The 22,008-nt window shown below is 40.8% G+C and overlaps 1 protein-coding gene across 3 annotated transcripts in view; it reads right to left on the bottom strand.

Annotated features, from left to right (window-relative positions):
* LOC134228066 (group 3 secretory phospholipase A2) overlaps positions 1–22,008 on the bottom strand; it is a 52,507-nt gene that overhangs the window by 8,555 nt on the left and 21,944 nt on the right. For all 3 annotated transcript variants that reach the window (XM_062709838.1, XM_062709839.1, XM_062709840.1), the window contains exons 2-5: positions 14,423–14,568; positions 13,818–13,987; positions 6,594–6,788; positions 5,423–5,510 (exon numbers count right to left, since the gene is read on the bottom strand). In XM_062709838.1, coding sequence (XP_062565822.1) covers positions 5,423–5,510; positions 6,594–6,788; positions 13,818–13,987; positions 14,423–14,568 — 599 coding nt within the window. The remainder of the gene's footprint in view (positions 1–5,422; positions 5,511–6,593; positions 6,789–13,817; positions 13,988–14,422; positions 14,569–22,008) is intronic.

Genomic DNA, 22,008 nt, shown 5'->3' with positions numbered 1-22,008 from the left:
ATTACAATCCATAGCGTACATATGTGTACGCATATGATCTACGACTTAGATATGTCCAAATCGAATGTTCTATGTTCTTCAAATGTATCTAAACTTCGGACTATAAAGGTCTATACTATATCAACTGCGTTGAGTACATAACAGACAACAACTTATTGTGTCCAAATACACTAAGCGCAAAATTATGGAAGCGCAAAAATAAGTATTGCAACACCTACTTTGAATATTGCAACATCCCTCAAAAAGTTTAGCATCACTCCAGAACTCCTATATTCGTGATGATCGTATCATCGGATCTCTTCCATTTTGAATGATGGAGCCTTCAACAAAATTGTTCACGACGATAACTACATTAGGAAGGAGAACAATTTAGCTCCCTGGATTGCATTGGCCACCGGGTGGACATCCGGATGATCCGTATTTAGGAACACGTTCGAAATCACCATTTCATACATCCATTCATTCCAGTGAGATGCGAAATTTTCATCATCTTTCGTAATCGCAGTAATCGATGCTGAGTGACGCTTGCTCGATCCCTGGCGGTCACCTATTGATCCTCCGGGAATTCCGGAACATCCGGTGAAGTGGTCAATTTTAGCAATTCGTCCCAGAATGCTGTGACTTTTTTTTTAACTGTAAGCCAAATTAATGCAAACACCACTTATTGCGCCCTGATGCCCTCCCATTGGTCCTGCATGAGTTCCTGAATATCCGGTGAAGTGGTCAATTTCAGTATTTCGTCCCAGAAGGCTGCGACTTTTTCTATATCCGTTTGTTGCAGCAATTGTAGAGCAAAATTAATGCAAAGACCATTCATTAAGCCTGGAAAACCATCCAATGGTCCTTGGGAATTTATAAATCATCCGAAGAGATTCGTTTTAGAAAACTATGACTTCTCATTGTTTGTTTTAGCATTGTAAGATCCAAAGCAACGCAAAGACCACGACCACGACCAAGACCATCGCCGTGAACAATTTTGTTGAAGGTTCTATCATTCAAAATGGAAAAGATCCGATGATACATCATCACGAATATAGGAGTGAGGGGTGTTGCAATATTCGAAGTAGGTGTTGCAATATTTATTTTTGCGCTTCCATACTTTTGGCGGGTAGTGTATGTAGCGCCAGGTCTCGTGTCCATAGAGAACTACCGGTGTAATAAGCGTTCTGTAGATAGTCAGTTTGGTACAGCGGCGAACTCTATTCGATCGGAGCGTTTTGCGGAGTCCAAAGTACGTACGATTTCCAGCCATGATGCGTCTCCGAATTTCTCTGCTGGTATCGTTATTAACCACCTCGAATTCGTCACCACCGATACACCTCTCTTCCTTTGAGCCTCTTACTATCATGTACCTCGTTTTCGACGTGTTGATGGCTAGTCCAATCCGTTTAGCTTCCCTTTTCAGTCTGATGTAGGCTTCCTCCATCTTCTCAAAGTTACGTGCCATAATATCAATGTTGTCGGCGACGGTGTTCGTAAAAATAGTACTACTCGTGTCAATCCCCGCCCTTGGTATTACTTCCTCCAAAGCGATGTTAAATAGCAGGCCCGAAAGATCATGACCTTGCCGTAACCCTCTGTGCGTTTCGAAGGGACTTAAGAGTGCCCCTGAAACTCGAACTACGCACATTACCCGATCCATCGTCGCTTTGATTAGCCGTATCATATGCGGATTTGAAGTCGATGAATAGATTATGTGTGGGCACGTTGTATTCGTAGCATTTCTGCAATATCTTACATACAGCGCCTGGTACTGCCCCACGAACTCTCTTGCAGTTGGTGTTAGCCGGCGGCATAAACCTTGGCAGAGTACCTTGTTTGTAGGCGGCATTAAGCAATGTGATTGCGCGGTAGTTGCTACAATCCAGCATATCGCCTTTTTTTGTAGATGGGAGACACGACTCCTTCCATCCACTCCTGCGGCAACAACCTCATCCTCCCAAACCTTGGTAATCACCCAGTGCAGCGCTCTAGCCAGTGCCTCACCACCGTGTTTAAACAGCTCTCCTGGTAGTCGGTCAACCCAGGGCCTTTGTTGTTTTTCAGCCGACCGATCTCCTCCTGGATTTCCTGGAGATTCGGAGCCGGAAGTCGCATGTCCTGCGCGCGTGCTCCTAGGTTCATTACCATACCGCCACCGTTGTCTGCCACATCGCCATTCAGGTGTTCTTCGTAGTGCTGCCGCCACCTTTGGATCACCTCTCGCTCGTTCGTAAGAAGGTCCCCGTTTATGTCCTTACACATATCAGGCTGTGGCACGTGGCCCTTACGTGAACGGTTAACTTCTCATAGAAATTTCGTGTGTTATTAGCTCGTTACAGTTGCTCCGTCTCTTCACGGTCTCGATCTTCCTGCTGGCGCTTTTCCTCCGGAAAATCGAGTTTTGTCTGTTCCGCACCCGTTTGTATCGTGCCTTGTTCGCCCTCGTGTGGTGTTGCAGCAATCTCGCCCATGCTGCATTCTTCTCCTCAACTAACTGCTCACATTCGCCGTCATACCAGTCGTTTCTCTGATCCGGAGCCACCGTGCCTAGTGCAGCGGTTGCGGTGCTTCCAATGGCGGATCGAATATCTCTCCAGCCATCTTCAAGAGACGCTGCGCCTAGCTGCTCTTCCGTTGGTTGTGACACTTCCAGCTACTACGCGTAGTCTTGGTCTAGTCTACCATCTTGTAGCCGCCCAATGTTCAGCTGCGGCGGACGGCGGACGACTGAATTTTGAGCGCAGACATACTGCAACGAGGTAGTGGTCGGATTCAATATTCGCAATGCGGTAAGTGCGGACGTTCGTGATGTCGGATAAGAATTTGCCGTCGATTAGAAAGTGGTCGATTTGGTTTTCCGTTACTTGATTAGGTGGTTTCCATTGATTTGTGGATATTCTTGCGTGGAAAGAAAGTGCTTCGGACTACCATTTCGCGGGAGGCTGCAAAGTTTAGGCATCGTTGGCCGTTGTCGTTCGATACGGTATGCAGACTATCCGGTCCGATGACCGGTCTATACATTTCCTCCCTTCTTACCTGAGCGTTCATGTCACCGATGACGATTTTGACGTCCCGCAGTGGGCATCCATCGTATGCTCCAGCTGTGCATGGAACGCTTCTTTCTCGTCGTCGGGTCTCCCTTCATGTGGGCAGTGCACGTTGATGATGCTTTAGTTGAAGAAACGGCCTTTTATCCTCAGCTTGCACATCCCTGCTACCATACAACAGTAGTTATATACTTAAATTGCATTATGTGCAGTTGCAGATGACTGGTGGTGTAGCTAATCGCTTCAATCAATATAATCATGATATTTTGACAATTTAATTCAATTTCGTCTCATTGTAGTTAATTGATTATGGTATGATATCAAATATAGTTAGAAAAACAAACTTTTTATTTTCGAAGTATTTGTTTTTTCATAGAAGAACAAATGTAATAATCAAAATACCGGGGGAAATGTGTGACAGTGAAATAACACTTGTTGTTTACTATATAAAGCGAATATTCAATAAATTCAAAACCATCTAAGTAGGCCTTATGCGAACCACAACTGACAGCCACAGTATTAGCAATCAAAGCAATCGGAGATGAAACATCAGTCACACGTAGTGAACTATCAGTGGGAAAAGGTATTCCTAGAGGCTCCCGCTTGCCTACAGCTAGAATAAACTCCACAATATTTAAATCGTACACATGGCCTCTAAGGGCCTATAGGAGCACAATGGGGAGCTATTGGTATTGTACCAAACGTAGTTGACGGGGTATACTTGTTAGGTCTGAGCTGAAGAATAATTAGGAGAACTTACAGCATACGAGTTGGACATATCGAAATCGTAAATAATACGATTGGCGTCTAAGGACCTATATGGACACAATGGATTGCTAATGGTTTTGTACCGAAAGTAGTTTGCATGTAGACCTTTTAGGTCTGAACAGGAATATTGACAGCATCACATTCCCCATCTTTAAAATAATTGAAATAATTTGTAGGATATTTTCGTGAAAAACAAAATAATAAAGTCGATGTTGCGCCGTATTATTGTGAAAATTTCGTCCATAAAAAAGTGGGCAACTGTTAATCCTTCCACTGGTGTTTACAGAATTTGGGTGTGACCGATCATCAATCTGAGGTCAGTTTCGAAAAAATGGCTTATGAGTTGGCTTTTATTTCGGGTATAAAAACAAGTTTTGTGAGTTTTTTAGCACTGTAGGAAGGCTAAAGGTGTCCGAGGGCGTTCGACAAAATCAATCACTTTCAAAAATGTCAATTAGGCCGATACAAATATTTAAAATCCATTTTGTCTCCCCCCCCCCTCGGATTTTTTTTGCCAAAAAATGATATTTTGAGGGGGCAACAAAATAAAATTCGGATAATTTTGAGGATTTTCAAAACATTCTTTAACAAATCCGAGGAGTTTTTTGATTTTTTTCATTTTAATATTTATTATTTATTATTCCCCCCCCCCCCCTTGACCTTTCGGAGATTAGTAGGACAAAAAGTCAATTAAATATTTGTAACGGCCTTATGGCATGAATAAAAAATAATTTACTAATCGAAAATAAAATCAACTCTTGTAGATTAATGTAGTATTTTATCATACAAAACATCATAGCCGTTAGAAGTGATAAACTTATTCCTTGATAAAAAATCACATTAATAAAAAACGATTGGTTTATAACACTATGGGTCTCCGGACCTTCTATCACAAAATCGTCTTAAAAGTGAATATATAGCCTTTTCGTTACACCATGGTCTACAAGAAAGGCAAAAAATGGCCGTTAGCACATACATATAAGTTGATCAACCTCTCGTTTTTGCAGGTTTCTTACTTTATCAATAAATTCATTGATAGTTCTCTCGAAACAACAAAGCAGCAAGAGATGAAAACATAGATAAAAAATATATTTTAAATGACTATAAAACATCTCAATAACATGCAAACAATATCATTCCAAAAAACATGTTCCCATGAAAATAAGAATGCAGAATCAAATTGATGTGACTCAATTGGACAGCGCAAGCTCGCAATCCATCAACCAACAAACGCGGATTTATAGCCATAAAATTACGTCAAAAGTGCAGGCTCGATTGAAAAGAGCTTAAAATTAAGCCAACAAGAACATCTCGTGATCCAAGTTCAAACGCCACTCTAAATTGCACCCTCTTTTCTTCCCACGTCATTGTACCCGAGGACGGGGCTTCGTCTCTCTTGTTGGTTGAAACCTTTGAGCATCGATCGATTAGATATCCGTTGGCACTCGACCTACGACAATAGGAACCGGAGAACATCGCACACAAGTTTGTATCACGGTTGGCTCTTTAGCACCTGATCGTATCTTTACAATTGGCACCTAAGCTCCTTCAAGAGTGTACGATGCGATTATGTCGTTCCACGTGAGCGATAAACTGCTAACCGAATGCCAAACGTGCATACTGACCTCTGCCAAATTGAACATGGTCGCCTCTCAGTGAAACAGGTCACCTGTATCACGTTGAAGAAAACGGCTCCTAAAGTGTTGGCGGTTTCTGTGGAAAGAGAGAAAGCGGGGGTTTAGTATCGAATCACGCTAACGAAATATGTAAGGTTTAGATCGTGGGTTGTTATTTCAATTTCATGTTTAATAGATACTTTTTAGAGCTTTCTAGTGAAATTTCTTCACTTGTCTAAAGACATGAACTAGACATTAATTACATATTTCGGCTTAAGTCGAACTAACTCATCTTACGACAAGTGATGTCAACTTCTATTCTCTTGGTTGTATTCGATCGTTACCCTGAGCAAAATCTATGCAAGGTTCAATGGGATTTAACTATCTTAGTAACAAGCTTGAAGTCGACTCCCAATCAAAAGATACTCCATGACCATGAAGATCACCCTTGTTGATTAATGATGTTCAGTGGTGGAACTGACAGTCAGCCAGATGACGGTGGCGCTCGGCTGGGCTAATCATAACATTTGGATGCAATATTTGTGTAACAACCTTCACTGCTGACTGAAGTTGTGTGACCTTCATAGCGATGGATTTAAACACGATATGTGTATTTGTTAAGAACATATTGTAGGGGATTGACTGACAGAAAAATTAATTAAACATTCATGGGATTATGTTTAGATTAAGCTAAGAAAGAGCATGCGTATATATTTTAGCCCAACTTATGAATATATTTAGAGCTGCAAAAGGCAAAAGGATTTTTTCGAACGTTAGGAATTAAACGGAATGAAAGGGTAAAAATATTGCAAATAAATAGAGATAATGTTAATTTATTGTGGAACAGTTAACTACACTTGAATGAATTAGGTTTCGGCAAATTCAATAATCGACTATTTGATGTAGATAATGCATTTGGTTTTAAAATTTAAGTAAACACAGTTTTTCGATTCTAACGAATACAACAAATGTTAAAAAAAATTGCTTCTCTAAGCATTGGCAGTAATAACACAAACAGATCAGTAGTGCAGAATAAAAAACACAAAAGAATCTACTCTGTCCGTGCTTCTTCAAGTGGACTATGGGGTACGCTGAACCTAAGCAGCAAGTGCGTCATTGACTGAGTGTCAATTGATATTGCAACGTCAAGTGTTTAGAGAGCCTGCCATTGGATACTCACCGGTATTGATGTTTTGTAAACATCTTCTAAATCTTGCATCACAGTCGCAGTGTGATCTTGTGAAGGCACCACGGTTACAAAGCCCTCGCCGGCACTCTCCTGGCAGCAGAATGTTCGGACACATATCGTGCTCGCGGCAGCACCGGTCCTCGTCAGCGTATCTGCCAACGTCCGAGTGGTTGGCCGCGATACTTCCTACAGGTGGGACATAAAGCAACAGAACATTGATTTAATACGACATGACATGAAGAGTTTAATTGCATCTTGAACTTGAACCATTTATGCACATAATAAATGCATCGCCAGTTTCAGAACCCCAAATATTGCAGGTGACTTATTGTGTCAAGCGCATTGTATCCAAGGCAATAATGGCTGGTATTAAACCAAACCTACTAAAAGCTCATACTCGTCGATATAAACGGTTGATTTTAACTATTTCCCGTACAAGATTCCAGTGGAGCGGTAAGATGAGTGTTTTCAGTTCAGTAGAATCACATGTGATAAGCATGTCTATGCAATGAGCACATTAATCAGAGGTAATCATTCCCTATTTTTATTACCGGAACTAATTCTAAACTAGACTTTACACATCATTCAAACCTTAGGCGAATAGAGTTCGTCTCAAGGTTGCGAGATCCTATTTTGGAAGTCCATGTACACCTTAACAAAATATCAGTAACTACTTTGGGCAAGTGTCATGTTACCCTCAGCACTGAATAGACCCCCGGAAGGTCGCAACAAGCTTGTTACCGACCAATCGGAACCAATTTAATTAAACCCACGTTAGGGGGGTCAATTGACAATAGATGGTCAGTGTTGATGGACAGGAGTTTTGTAATAAGGTAATTAAATTTGAAATTTTCCGTGTAAAATCGTCTGTGATTAAAATTAGTACGTCTCAAATCCTTAAACAATTATAACACATTTATCTAAAAGAGGGGCAACCGTGCCTCCAATGACAATTCCAGGAATAGAGTAGAGTGGGGCAAGAGTGCGCGTGGGGTAAGAGTACGTTTTCGATTTTTTAAAGTAATAAAAAAAGATAAACTAGCAGCACTGCATCAGTTTGACAGGTATTCTGGCCAACTATTATCATGTGTAATTGTAAACGATTTGAATAAATAACAAGGGAGATATGGAGTTAGATAACTTTTTGGTCATTTTGCTAAAAATAGTTGGATTTCCGCAACTAGTATTTCATTACCAAATATACGTTCAATCAGGTGAACATTATACCATTTCGATAACCTATTGTATAGAGTACTTTATGGTACAGAACACCAATCCGGTTGGTTTTCCAAGAAGTCAAAACCATTACTTGAATAATTTTTGGGACTGTGGGGTAAAAGTACGCAGGAACCGGTGGGGCAAGAGTACGCATATGAATCTTCAAGTTATGATGTCAAACCCGTATCTCCGGCCGAAATAAGACTTCTTCCAAAGCGTAAAGATCCACAACTAAGAAAAAAGGGACAGAATTTGAAATTATCACAAGTTTTTAGGATAAGTTGAAGTAAATTGGTGTTAGAAAGGACTTAGCGGACAAAGCACTGAAGCGAAATAATGAAATTGTATTAGGACTTTTTGTACACCTAAACATAGCACGAAAACACAATTTCATCTAAATGATAATTTCATTTAATCAAAAGAAACATTCATAAATTACGCAACGTGTAGCTGGGAGGGGTTGTGAGATGTGTGACGATCCATATAATTTTTAGAGGATTCATACAAATAGTGTAAGATAGAGGGAGGGGTGATGAAATAGACAAATTTTACGTTACGTGATTGGTGGACTTTCTTTAAGGAAAATGCCTTTGTATACGCCACGCGAAACCTGATATATATTTTTACCTCTGTAGTTTTTTGTATATATAAAAAACAATGGTTTTTCGTATGAAAGTGCACATTTTAGGACCCCCTCGCCCTTTAAGAGTTACGTAATCTTTAAACATTCCCTAATATATGCTCATTAAACATCAATTGAATGTTATTAACTCTTATTTGTGTTAATATATACTTAAAGCACATGATTGGGTAAATGCGTACTCTTACCCCACCCGATGCGCACTTTTACCCCACCGGTGGGGTAAGAGTGCGTTTTTCACTTGTCTTGCAATAAGGGTTCTACTAAAACGAATCTCAATAATTTCAATATTTTTTCCACTGGGTAACATAAAAGAAGAGTATATGAATCATCGACACTGATTTGATATGCAGAAGCTTGCTTCATAAGGGCCACATGATCGATTGAAAACTAAGTGCGTACTCTTGCCCCACTCTACTCTAAGGTAGAGAGAGAGGAGTGAAGAGGAGGAGGAGGTTTAGGAGAGAGGAAAAACGGGAAGAGAAAAGGAGTGAGGAGTGGACTGGGCAAAAAAAGGCAGAAAGTGTCTGATCCTCGACGGCTACGGTGTTCAATCCTCAATTGACTTTTCCCGTCAAAAATTGTATCAGGTTTTATTGTCTCAGTCGATTCTTTGGCTTATTTAAGGTCAATTTACCAAAGAACCCATATGTTTTGAAGCCTCTAACTATTTTTAAAGTCGAAAGCAAACACCGATAAAGTGCTGCACGTGTGAACCGGCCTGAAAAATTCACCCGATGTTCTTTCAAAATCGAGCCAATCTCTAAAAAATAGCCCTTTTTGATTTTAGTTTTTTATATAAATTTAAAAAAAACTTAGAGGCGTCAAAAAATATAGGTTCTTTGGAAAAGTTGACCTTAAATAAGCCAAAGAATCGATTGAACGAATAAAAATGTTTGACGGGAAAGGTCAATTAGAAAAAGAAAAGAGAAGAGACAAGTTTGGAAGCCGGAAAGGGACTCGCTTCGAGGCAAACGTACAGCGAGTTTGATTGCCTGAATTCACGGCGAACCGCGAGAGTGTTCCGGCGAAGGAAAAAAACGGTTGGTGAAGCAGATGGTCCTCGATAAAGCCGAGCATTACCGCGTGATAGTGTCTCTTCGGTGGAATTAGCCAGTTGGCGAAGAAGGCGGAACTCAACAAAGCCGAGAAGAAAAGCGTGGTAGTGTCCCTTCGGTGGAAATTTCCTGGTGGCGGAGAAGACGGATTCTTCAAACACCGGCAAGGAACCGTGGATAGTTGTGGAGCGGATGTCATCAGCCACCATTCTCTAAAAGCCGTCATTAGGGAGGTCGGCGAGCTCAGTACCGGTGATCCGGTGAGTAACGCTATCGCTGAATCACACGCCACGAGGGAACGGTGACGAACTTTTTGGCGGTGAGGTCCTGCTTCCCGCCGCCCAACATTCTATGAGTCACCACCCCATCTGCGGGCGCTGAGACGTCGACGACAGCACAACGCCCTGTAACGAACCACCAGTGAACTCGGAACAGCCAATGGTCATCAATGATCCAGGGGGACTACCCGACGGAGTGCTTCAAGGTGCGATTGTGGATCAGGTGTGTGAAGCAGACCGTTGGGCAAGTAACCTATTCGTTCCTCTCCTTCTCTATCATTATGCACGTGCACGGCCGCAACGATTTTTTTCCTACATTGGATTACTTTTATAAATTTCTTGTATGGAGAATGTTGATAAAGGCGTGCGGAATTGACACTACCACTGATAACAATGTGCCTGAACGCAGAACAATGGAAGGCGGTTTCAAGAGTGACAACCAGAATGGCCAACATCCTACAACAGGATCAGATAACCGATCAGTGTTGGAGTTCATCGTCGCGGAAGGTATGTAGATGTTGATAATAGACGGGCGCGCAAATGCCAGCTACCAAAGACACATCTGCCGTTAGCTTGCGGTGAGCGCATATCTAAAGAATGTGGTTTCACGGTCGGTTGCAGGGGACCTCCTGCTGTCGGGGAACCTCTTGACGGAGTAGGATAATTCGCGAATGAGGCAGAAGCTGAATTGCTCAATGATTAAGCCGGGAGTCGATTGGCTCAAGGGCAGTTGAAATTGATTATCTAACTAAGTAAGTCATGCTTGTCGCCTGCTGCTCGGCACGTCAGATTCTCTGCAGACTTTAGGCAACCTAAGCGGTTGCAATCGAAACTGCGTTCCACTCCTCCACCGCTTGACACTTCTTCTTCTTCTTCTTCTTATTGGAATTACATCCCCACATTGGGACAGAGCCGCCTCGCAGCTTAGTGTTCATTAAGCACTTTTACAGTTATTAACTGCGAGGTTTCTAAGCCAGGTTACCATTTTTGCATTCGTATATCATGAATGAACCGTGCGGTAAGACGCGCGGCTACAAAGCAAGACCATGCTGAGGGTGGCTGGGTTCGATTTTCGGATTGGAAATTGTCTCGACTTCCCTGGGCATAAAAGTATCATCGTGCTAGCCTCATGATATCATCTTCTTCTTCTTCTTCTTCTTATTCTATCTTATTATGAATCGTCTGACCGGCATCGGTCTCGGATAATAGAACACGGTTCTGAAAATAGATTTTAAAGATCCGGTACAGGCCCACCGGTAGGCTAAACCGACGTAACGAGAGCGCGATGGCATTCCAGCTTGCGCTGTTGAATGCATTTTTCACAACAAGTGCCACTAACGCACAGTATCGAATACCTCATCTTTTCTGTTGGATCGCTATCTTAACAGTCTTTACCACTGAGTTGATAGCGTCCAACGTGGACTTACCCTTACGAAACCTAAACTAGTTACTTGACAGGCCGTCCGTACCATCTGAGTACGGGGTCAGCCTATTGAAGATGATCCTCTTCGGCAACTTTTGCGCCTTGTCAATTAGACAGATTGGTCTGTACGCCGAGGGGTTGCCCGCTCAGTTAGGCCCTGAAACTTTTTTCGTTGGCATGGAACTGGTTACCGGGAGTAACTCTTCATTCGTCGGAGCCACCGGCTGATGGGAACACAATCAGGCCCTGGAACTTTGTTCGTTGTCATGGAACTAGCCACCACGAGTAACTCTTCATTCGTCACCGGAGCCACCGTTTCGACCGCACCCATAACGCCGAGCAGTGGCTTTCCTCGGCATGGTGGCGTCGCACGCGCGTAATATAATAGCTACCAGTGCATCCCGCTTAGACTGTCAGTGTTGGCTTGCAGACCAAGGGCCGCGGTGAAAACTTCGCTGTCGAAGTGATTAGTCCTCCACCCACGGGCCTGACGAGGATCATCTACCCTCGGATCACTATGGATATAACCCTCGTCAACCCTCCAGCCCAAGTCTAGTGCCAGACTAGGACTGACAAAAGTTATGGCAATCCATGACCCAACTAGTGCTAGTGTTAGTGGAACCATCATTGACTAGCACTGCGTCGAGCTTCGCTAGCGCCTCTAGTCGTCTGCATCCGTGAACTCTTCCGGATATTTACACTGGAGGGTCACTTCCGCAACCAATGACCTCACCTCAACGCCGTCATCCCTGACGCTTCGCACGCCGTCTTTCAGAGCCGAAAGACTTTCGGCCTCGCGCATCGACTTTGGTGCCCTTTTCGTTTTAACCAACAAGGCCTCGCCTCTGTCCTTAATTTTCTTCGCAGGTCGGGATGCGTTCAGCTTCCCCTTTGTCCTACTAACCAGCTGCCAGGATTTTTGGTCCCTTGTGTCGATTTCACAGGCTGACTGGTACCCTCTTGAGAACTAGCGACTTGCGTCGTGTTGTTGCCTTCTCGTGTTGACGCCTTTCCCCGATCTCCTCTATCCAAACGACGTTTGGCCTTTATGGCCGCAACTCGTGTGGCTCTGCGTTCAACACCTTCATCGGATTGCTGCCTTAGTCGATTAGGATCATAGGTGCAGTCCGTTCTTCGCTGGACGTCAGAGCGAAATTCGCCAATCGCCTCTTAGGTCATCGTAGCACCTCCAAGGAAGGAGAAGACCTCGGTCTGGGTACCTTAGTGGGCATTCTCGCCTCCCGCCAGCCGCCTAATAACGCGTCATGTTCTTGTCTTGCGACTTTTTGCAAAGGGGTTCACCACCAAACAAGCTACCGCTGCATTGAAAGAAGAATTTGTATTTTGCTTATGGCCCCTCTTGTGGTGACAGTCCAATTCTACTGGAGTAGTCGTCTTTAATGATCCCATGGTTGTGCATGCCTTGCGGTATGCAGGGTGGCCATGCGAAGGTCGACACGAACGTTTTCAGAGACTGATCAGCGCAAATCTGGAAAGGACATCTGAGCTTACTCCCACCCAGTAGGCAAAACTGGGTGGCAGGATTAGACAGCATACTAATTCGCCAATGGGCACTCGCTGGCTCCTGCGCGCTTTGAGTGGCACACGGTCGCTTTGATAGGGCCTACGGACACATGCAGCCTTATGTAGGGGTTTAACAGAGCTCACTGCCAAATCTCACCACGTCCTAGGCAGGTCCCCTGACTCGCAGAGGTTGTGTGGAGGAGTTGTAAAGCCCTTGAACACAGTCCCTGCTGCCTCTTCCATGTACCATCTTCCAACTGTACCCCACCATAAGTGGTACGCAACACTTTCCTCTTGAAAACTCCAAGTACGCGTTGATCCTCCATGGAGGATTGTCCAGGTCTCACATCTTTAGAGGATTACCGGTCTAATGAGCGTTTTGTAAATAGTCAGTTTGGTATCGCTGCAAACTGCAAAAGAGCGTTTTACGGAGTCCAAAGTACGTACGATTTACTGTCACGATGTGTCCCAAGTACACGAATTCTTCAACCGCCTTGATTTCGTCACCACCTCTCCCTATTTTGTACTTCGTTTTCGACGTGTAGATGACCAGTCCGATCTGCTTAGCTTCCCTCATCAGTCTGATGTAGGCTTCCTCCGTCTCCTCAAAGATACATTCTATTATGTGAATGTCGTCGGTGGAAACAAAGAGCTGAACGGACTTCATGAAAATCGACCAATCGTGCGAATTCCAGAATTCGAATTTCCCTCCAAAGTAAAACTCGAACTACGCAAATCTCCGGATCCATCGTCAAATGTGTTTATGCAACATATGACGTTACAAATTGTTAGTGCAAATCTTTAAAAAATATTTAAGCATATAGAAAAGCCATATCAAAGTTTAAAATAAGAAAAAATAAGCGATGAAACTTTTTATAGCTGTTTATTCAGCTTTTGAAAATTCCTATTTCCTAGCCCAACTAATGGAGAAATTAACGGATATGAAGCACTACTTTACTTAACATTTAGTGTTCTGAGGCGATTCCAAATCGCCATGGCTGAGCAGAGGAAACTGATTATATTAAATTATTCTACATAAATTGATTCAAATTAAAATCGATACATTCTGCATACCTGGTCCGCACCACTTGGTCCCCGGATAGATGAATCCGAGCCCGCCCTGCAATTCGCCCGAAATTCCACTAGCCTCGTTGCACACTTCCTCGAGGGCTATCACTGATTCACGTGGCACCTGTCGCACCTTCTTCGCATCGAAGGCCAGCAGCATCCGTTGTATGTCGCCTCTTCGCACGAATAAATATGCACCGGAAAAAATGAGCATGCAGGAAGAAACAAAGCACTTTTTTATCATTGTCGTACTACTTTTCGCAGTTATGTGACCTTGCACCGGCTATGCGAGATGCGATGTAGGAACGTAGACAAAGGATGCACAACGAAAGAAAGATGGCAAAAATAGTGCCCCCGGTGATCTTGTGTCATAGTCGCCTCTTAACGTTCAATGAACTTATCGTGCGCTCAATGGTCATGGGTGCTCAAGCTGAAATAGATGCGATGGTAAACAAACACGTCGCATATTGAACCCCTGAGGGCGTTCCATCGACCAATTGATCGCTTGTGGCTGGTCCAATGATTTATAGCCGGTATCACAACAGTCACAAGATTATGAGGAAGCTTTAGAGAATGCCATATGAAGAAAACCGGACTACACCGAAACTTACCGATCGGAATGAATCTTGCAGTACGGCGGTCGACTGCTAAGCTCAACCATTCGTGTCATTCTGAAATCCGCGACAAGTACTGAACTTCCAATGACTTCCGCTATGAGTATTGCGAATAATAACGTTAAAGATGCTTCAGCGTTCATCTGGAAATGGAGAAAAGTTATCGTCAGACTTCTGAATAAATTACAAATCGATTTTTATGTAATTATGGGTCTGTTCTTTTGTCAGTTGTTATTCAAGATGAAAATTGCGTTTTAACATCCAAATTAGATATAGATATAGAAATTCATTATCTATGTTGCAATTATCCCGAATACCTCGGCTTTTTTAATCTGTACAATATTTATTGTCACTGTGATGACTTGTTCATTATACAGTTTATGCAAAACTATAAGGTTACTAATATCGCTTCTGCTTGTGTGACCAACGTTTATCATCCTTTTCCTTCCAAGCTTTTAATCCAAACTACCGATACTAGATTTATCAATATTGGTGATATAACAAAGCATTCGCTAAACCTCGTTCGTTAGAGGACAGCCATCTTTAGCTTATTGATCTATATTTCAGACAACAGAGCCATCATCGTTCTAACGAGCTTCTACTATTGAAAAGGCCATGCCCTTTTTTCTTCAGTCGGTAAATCCCCACTATGAGTAGACAGTTTCCTCGCTGATAAGAATCCGACGATCATCTGATGAGATGTAAGTGCTTGAAGGTTCACCAGCTTTGTATGAATTGCCCTCTCTAACTTGTTGGGCTCCAATTTGAAAAAGCCCATGAGAGTCAAGTTGTAGAATGTATTCATAAACTGGATACCACCCCACTTAAACTCCGTTGAAAGAAAATATATTTGATAATTTTCCTGGTTGATGAATAACCATTATCAAAAAATCGCACTAAATATTTGAGGGAGACAAACGCTAAGGGGTGTAAGTGACAAAAAGTTAGTTTTTGGAAAAAATGAGGGCAAATTTTTCAATATTTTTTCGCTTCATAGAAATTGTATGGAAGTTTAAAAAATTAATAATTTTCTAAGAATTTTCACATTTTTTATAAACATTGTACAAACTATATCAACATATTGCCGCAAAGCTCAAGAATCAAAGTAATTTTTGCTGTAGCCAACTCAATTTTGATTAAAATGTCACTTACATCCCTATGCTTCTAACCCCCTCATTTTGTATTGAATGAGTTCGTAGATATTTGTGCTACAACTTCTTAGAATGATGTTATTATTGAAAATGTTTCACGTTTGATCGTCAGTCTTAGTATTTACCCGCTTACCCTATATTATTACTTTCCCGAGGTACTTGCCGCTCCATATTGATCAATTATCAAATTACCATTCATGCAGCTTGTTTTTTTAAGACGTGAAAAACAGTTAAATAATAAATAAAATCATACAATGCAGAACACCACAGTATGATGTAGGGGAACGGTTCGCCACTTCATCTCATAGCTCCTATTTCCATCCCATCAAAAACAAAGCAACGGAAAGGAATTTGGTTTGTTTATTATTTTTGTGTTTTTTTCAGCAGTGAGCACGCATGGTGCCGTATTTCTTTGTTTAGCGGTGAGATGGATATATGTACAGTGAGATGGAGATCGGAACATTTCCCCTATGTATCCTTGAATAAAAACAGTCCAAGGTATATCTGAATGACTTGACCAATCTTTGAACCACAGATTAAAGTTAGCTGATAAATTAATGGAATTGTCTTGTGTCAAATGATTTATTATTACGGCGGTAATGCTGATGAAATTAGCAATAGCTGTTCGCCCAACAAAAACGGATGGACAAAATAATTATCGCTGCACAAATCGCATGGTAGAGTTTACGATCACCAAAAAAAGAAAATATGTAAACAAAACAAAATTACAACACCATGTCCGCCATGAAAACTGCGACGATCTGAACGCTAACGCATCGCTTTCATTAGAATAGATCGAATCGCTAGACCGGCTGACTGGCGGCATCTCGTGTTGGATTATAGCCATTATAACCGCCCCAGATGTACATAGTCACTACGCTCTGCGGACGAGTGCAACAGTTCCGTACGGCGGCAATCAGTCGGTTGGCGCGCAAAAATCAGTCCAAATGGTGCACGCTCTTTTGTGGTGAAATATTTGCGCGCCAACTACAATGCTGCTCACTGGCTGACCGGATCACAAGCGGCACGGCGCAGACGAATTCCATTCGCGCATGGATCCCGCCTCCATTCATCGTGGATGTCTCTCGAATGAATGGAAATGTTGCAATAACAAATCTCATTTGTGTCACTTTCGAGCTGCTATAATCCAAACCAAATTATTCACTTGTCGGAATGAACTTGGCGTTAACAACGGTCGTATAGGAATAAATTCTGTCGAAACGCGACTGATTTCTTTAGAATCGCGTAAGTGCGAACTGAGTGTGCCAGTGAACTTGACTCGAATGAAACGAATTTCAGTCCACACTATCGTTTGATGATTATAAGCTTTGAATCGTACGCATACCTATATGCATGCGATTTGACTTTCCGAATTTGAAAAAGGTTGGCAATTGAAAAATCAAATTAGTTTTATAGAGACGAACAAGCCTCAGACTGAAAGGTTTTTTTTTGTAATGTGTGTGTGTGTCATCCTCTATTCCTCACCCAACTGGGGGCGGTGATCAAGTAGTACTACGAATAATTTGATCAGATCTCATGCTCCGTAATGGTGCCCTTTTTGTTACGAAGACCAGTACGTTAAAAAGGAATCACTTCTGAAGCAAGAAAGGTTTCTTCAGAAAGTGTGGGGAATGGGATGTACTAGTTGTTCGTAACAGGTACAGCAAAACTTCACAAGGACGCCCTTATTCGTACTAACTACTCAGGAAGTAGAAGGTCGAGAAGAGCCACCGTTGTCAACTAAAGCGTGAACTATCTGGGACTCCCACAATATCCGCGGCAATAGCAGCGAACGATGCCCTGTACGTATTTAGTGTTAAATTTTACGATTTTTTTTTAAATTTATTAAGCAATGAAGAACGGATAGATAAAGAACAGTAATGTGCTAGCAGCTAGGGAAACAAAAATATTTTTAAAAAATATAATGAATAATACAGTCAAGTTTGGAAGTGTTAAATTATGGTATCATCCATTTATGCAAATATCGCTATTTGGAATAGAAATAATGTAAGGAATGTAACAAATACAAACGGTGAATAATAAAAATACAATATTAACAATAAATATAATGCATATTATGCCATGCCTTGTTTGCAAAGACATAGGATTGCAAATCAAAAGATGTTGAATTATATTTTTGATCCGTTGCATGAGGATTGTTGACAGGAAGCATTGTAGACCGTGGGGTTAGAATTTATATGAAGACATTTCAAACATGCAATATACAAAATTTAATAAACAAGAGGAATAATTGGTCAACTGTAATGGATCGGAGTCATCGAATATATGATATAAACAAAAATTATAAAAAATATATCTCGGGTACTTATTCAAAAGGACGTATGTGATTTTGTAAACAAAGATTCAAACGTCGATTTGTCCAATCTGATGGCACCGCCACGCAAACCAACACCACCAACAGGTAGCCGAAGGCTTCCCCTACCTGTTTGTGGTAATGGTTTGCGTGGGAGTGCTATCAGATTGGACAAATCGACGTTTGAATCTTTGTTTACAAAATCACATACGTCCTTTTGAATAAGTACCCGAGATATATTCTTCATATCAGGAAGCATCGTGTCAGAAAATATTCAAAGTTACGGAGTGTACGATGAGTTAAAGTTTCCTGTTCTTCTTATTGGCATTACATCCCCACACTGGGACAGAGCCGCCTCGCAGCTTAGTGTTCATTAAGCACTTCCACAGTTATTAACTGCGAGGTTTCTAAGCCAGGTTACCATTTTTGCATTCGTATATCATGAGGCTAACACGATGATACTTTTATGCCCAGGGAAGTCGAGACAATTTCCAATCCGAAAATTGCCTAGACCGACACCGGGAATCGAACCCAGCCACCCTCAGCATGGTCTTGCTTTGTAGCCGCGCGTCTTACCGCACGGCTAAGGAGGGCCCCTGTGTTTCCTGTATGAAATATATAGAATAGTCCTAGATATTTAAATATTTTTTATAAAATTAATTTGTTTGTTATATATGTAAACTACCCTCCATCCTGGTTCAATTCTCACTCGTCATACGGCTCACCTCAATTGTGTAGCCAAATCGCGTTCTTATTCTACTTTCGATATACTACTGTATACATGAAAAAAAGAATGGTGGCTACAGAGTAACTTTACGAAATCCGGGAATTACAGAGAATCTGCTTATAATAATGAAATCCAGCATGCTAATAATAAAATTAGCAACACTTCTTGCTTTCGGGAATCAAATTCAGTACAATTGTGACGAAAAGTATCCATCTACATAAATCAATAAATCATATTTATGAACAATATAATATAAAATGTAACTATATGTATTTATCGATGAACTAAATGTCATAAATAAAGAAATGAATAAATTATCGCCGCAGCTATTATTCCCTTTCATCAATGCCGGATACCTACAGCTAATGATAATTATGATTTAAAAAAAAGATATTTCAGTTACCAGATAAAGATTGTCGCTGTCGTCGCTGTCCGGAACATCTTTTGCTGGCGAGGATAGGGGAGCTAAATGTCAAAGAAGAAACATCCATACGATTTGACAGTTTGGTACCCAACATGTTCCGGACAACAGAACAAAGGGAACTTAAGCGACAATCTCCATCTAGCAACTTAAATATCTTTTCTTTTAAATGATGATTATGTATGATAATATTTTGAGGAAAGAATGTGATGTGTATGAAAAATGTTTTCAATGTCACGAATAGATTTGCAAACCAGAATCTAATTTTTTCCGACTAGATATGCTGAGTTAGGTCCTAGATCCAGTCATAAAATGAAACGATGAGATGAAAATAAATAATTTGATAAATATAAACAATGCCATAAGGCATTACTAAAATGAACTAAATAAATTTATTATATGTAAAGAGTATAATGAAGTTAAAATGAATATAAAGGTATTAATTAGTTTAATGTGTTTTTAATCGATAGAGAGGATGAATAAACAAAAGAGAGGATGAATAAACAAAATTCGAGTAATGAGTGAATTGACATATGTTATATCGGGTCATCGGTACTGTAATGAATATAATAATGTAGAAATATTAGTTGTAGATATAATCATGTCAATCAAAATGGTAGATTTCCCACTAAATATACTTTTTTGTTGATTTTATCCTTCCATACATCTATTCGTTTGTCTACAATTTTTTTCATATTGTAAATGATCTAGGTATGATTTATTTGCGAGGGCGATCGCATCTAAAACAAATGATGGGTTTCGTGGCCGTGCGGTTAGCTACGTAAGAAAACCCGTAGTGTAAAGTTCGTAGGTGTAAAGTGTTCAGTCTGGACCACTGGACGATGCATGGATGTTATGGGATTGTGAAAAAGGCTTTGAAATTTTTACAAAACGCCTTGAAATAGAAAGCATGAAACGAGCTCACCATATATTCCATCGGAGTGCATAGTATATATATGAATTCCATGATCTTCTTCGTTCCCCTTGCTTGTTTTGTTGGATATCTGAATGGGGTCAATTCACTGATGACGGGCGAAAATCAGAGTGCAATTTGCAAAAATCACTAACATGCACCACTGAAAGCCTCAGGAAATCAACGAAACTCGCAATGTCAAACTAAAATTAACTCGCGAAGCTGTGCTCATCGAGATTTAATGGATTCCGATTGTATCACTTGGTATTTAAGGACCATAAAATCACTTTCGGATGAAATTCCCCACGCGAAAACATAATATTAAAGATTATTATTGTTTGACGTAACGGAACATTTTTTTCCACGTCCACTCGCGACCGCGGCACTCTTCGATGAAAGGGTTTTTTTTTGTAACGAAGAATAAAAAAAAGTAGTTTTAACTGATTTGTTGTTTTTTAAATTTATTTTTTATCATTTCGAATGCCATCAGTAGAAAACGACTTTATATTCCAAAAAACGAGCAATGGGTAATGTTTTAACATAACCGCGAGTTGACGTAGGACTTACATAAACGTAACGTATTTACATTTAACCTCTAACTTTTGGATCTATGGAGTTTGATTATAGTTATTGATATTGGAAACGAAAACTTCCATGCTGTGTAGAATTATTTGTAATTTGTTTATTCAAAACTTCTGGAAATAAAACTAATAGTTGAATACATAATTAGAATTGCTTTGTTTCGAACTATTAAGCCCTTATTTACTCAAGAAATGTGGGCATTTATAGATTTCTTATTGATGATAGTATTTGAAGTTTAAAAGTTCTAATAATAAAATTTTCAGACTTGGGCAAAATTTGCTATTTTAGGGGAACTGTCCCGCTTTCCATAAAAGAAATACAGTACCAATTTCATTGCTTCTTTTTGCTAACATGCGCAGAGCATAAAACAATCACCTTCACGAGGCAGCTTCGGGCCGAATATTGCCAAACGTCGCATGACTATTCAAAACATAGAATGACTTACTCAGTTTTCTTCTTCACACATTCATTCATTTGATTGGTACTGAGAATGGTCACTGCGTTAAAAGAAAACATAATTGGCTTTGATTATGTTGACTTTTGGCACTAAAATTGTCCATCAGTTCAACGTCGGGGTCAGATTTATGTGACTAATTGTTGAAATCATCATTTAAGTATTTAGTTTAACAATAATTTATTAATTAACGAAATCTAAATAAATACTCACTGACTGATATTTGATCGGAAATTGTCAATGTTCAGTCGAATATGAATATGTACGAAGTGAGGGTGACAAAGAAGGCCGATGGGCTTCACCAAAAATATTCGATTATTTCAAGCTCTGAACATGCGTACTTACTGCTGAAAAAATCACAAAAATAAGAAACAAGTCAAGGAGCAGTAACCCCTTCTAAAATAGAGGAGATACTGCTAATACGTCAACAAAAAATGATTTAATGTTTTGATTCCAAACTCCGAGTCTACGTCAAGTTTAACAATATAATTTCTCAGAAAATGAAAAACAATGAATAAGAAAATAGCCGCCAGACATTCTAAATACTCACGCTCCTCTAATGTGAAAGTGTACTATACACATGTGGAAGTGTTGGCTTGAGAAATGGATTCGCGAAGTCGAAGCAAAATTCTTCACACAAACAATGATAGTTCTTTATGGGTTTTTACAGTAGAGCAACAAAGAGGAGGAGATGGCGGCCATGTTTAACTCAAACTCTGACAGATAGCAATGGGATTTCCCATAGGAGGGAAAAGCAGAATTTGCTTCGACTTCGCGAATTGCGAGTGATTTGACTATGCGTCCAATTTGGGAATCTCGAGTGAACGAGCCGTTAGGTTGCGAAGGCCGACGGAGGTCCTTCGTAGCTTAGTTGGTTAAAGCACCAGTCTAGCGTACTGTAGGGTCATGGGTTCGAGTCCCATCGAAGGGAAAGGGGTTACCTCCAATACATTTTCCAAATCAATATCTTCCACATAACGTACATATTCACATATGAGTTTTCACAACATTGTAAATAAGA

This window comes from Armigeres subalbatus, chromosome 3, assembly GCF_024139115.2.
Source record: "Armigeres subalbatus isolate Guangzhou_Male chromosome 3, GZ_Asu_2, whole genome shotgun sequence".
Classification (NCBI taxonomy): domain Eukaryota; kingdom Metazoa; phylum Arthropoda; class Insecta; order Diptera; family Culicidae; genus Armigeres; species Armigeres subalbatus.
The sequence above is the reverse complement of the archived record's forward strand: the minus strand, read 5'-3'. Positions and strand labels throughout refer to the sequence as shown.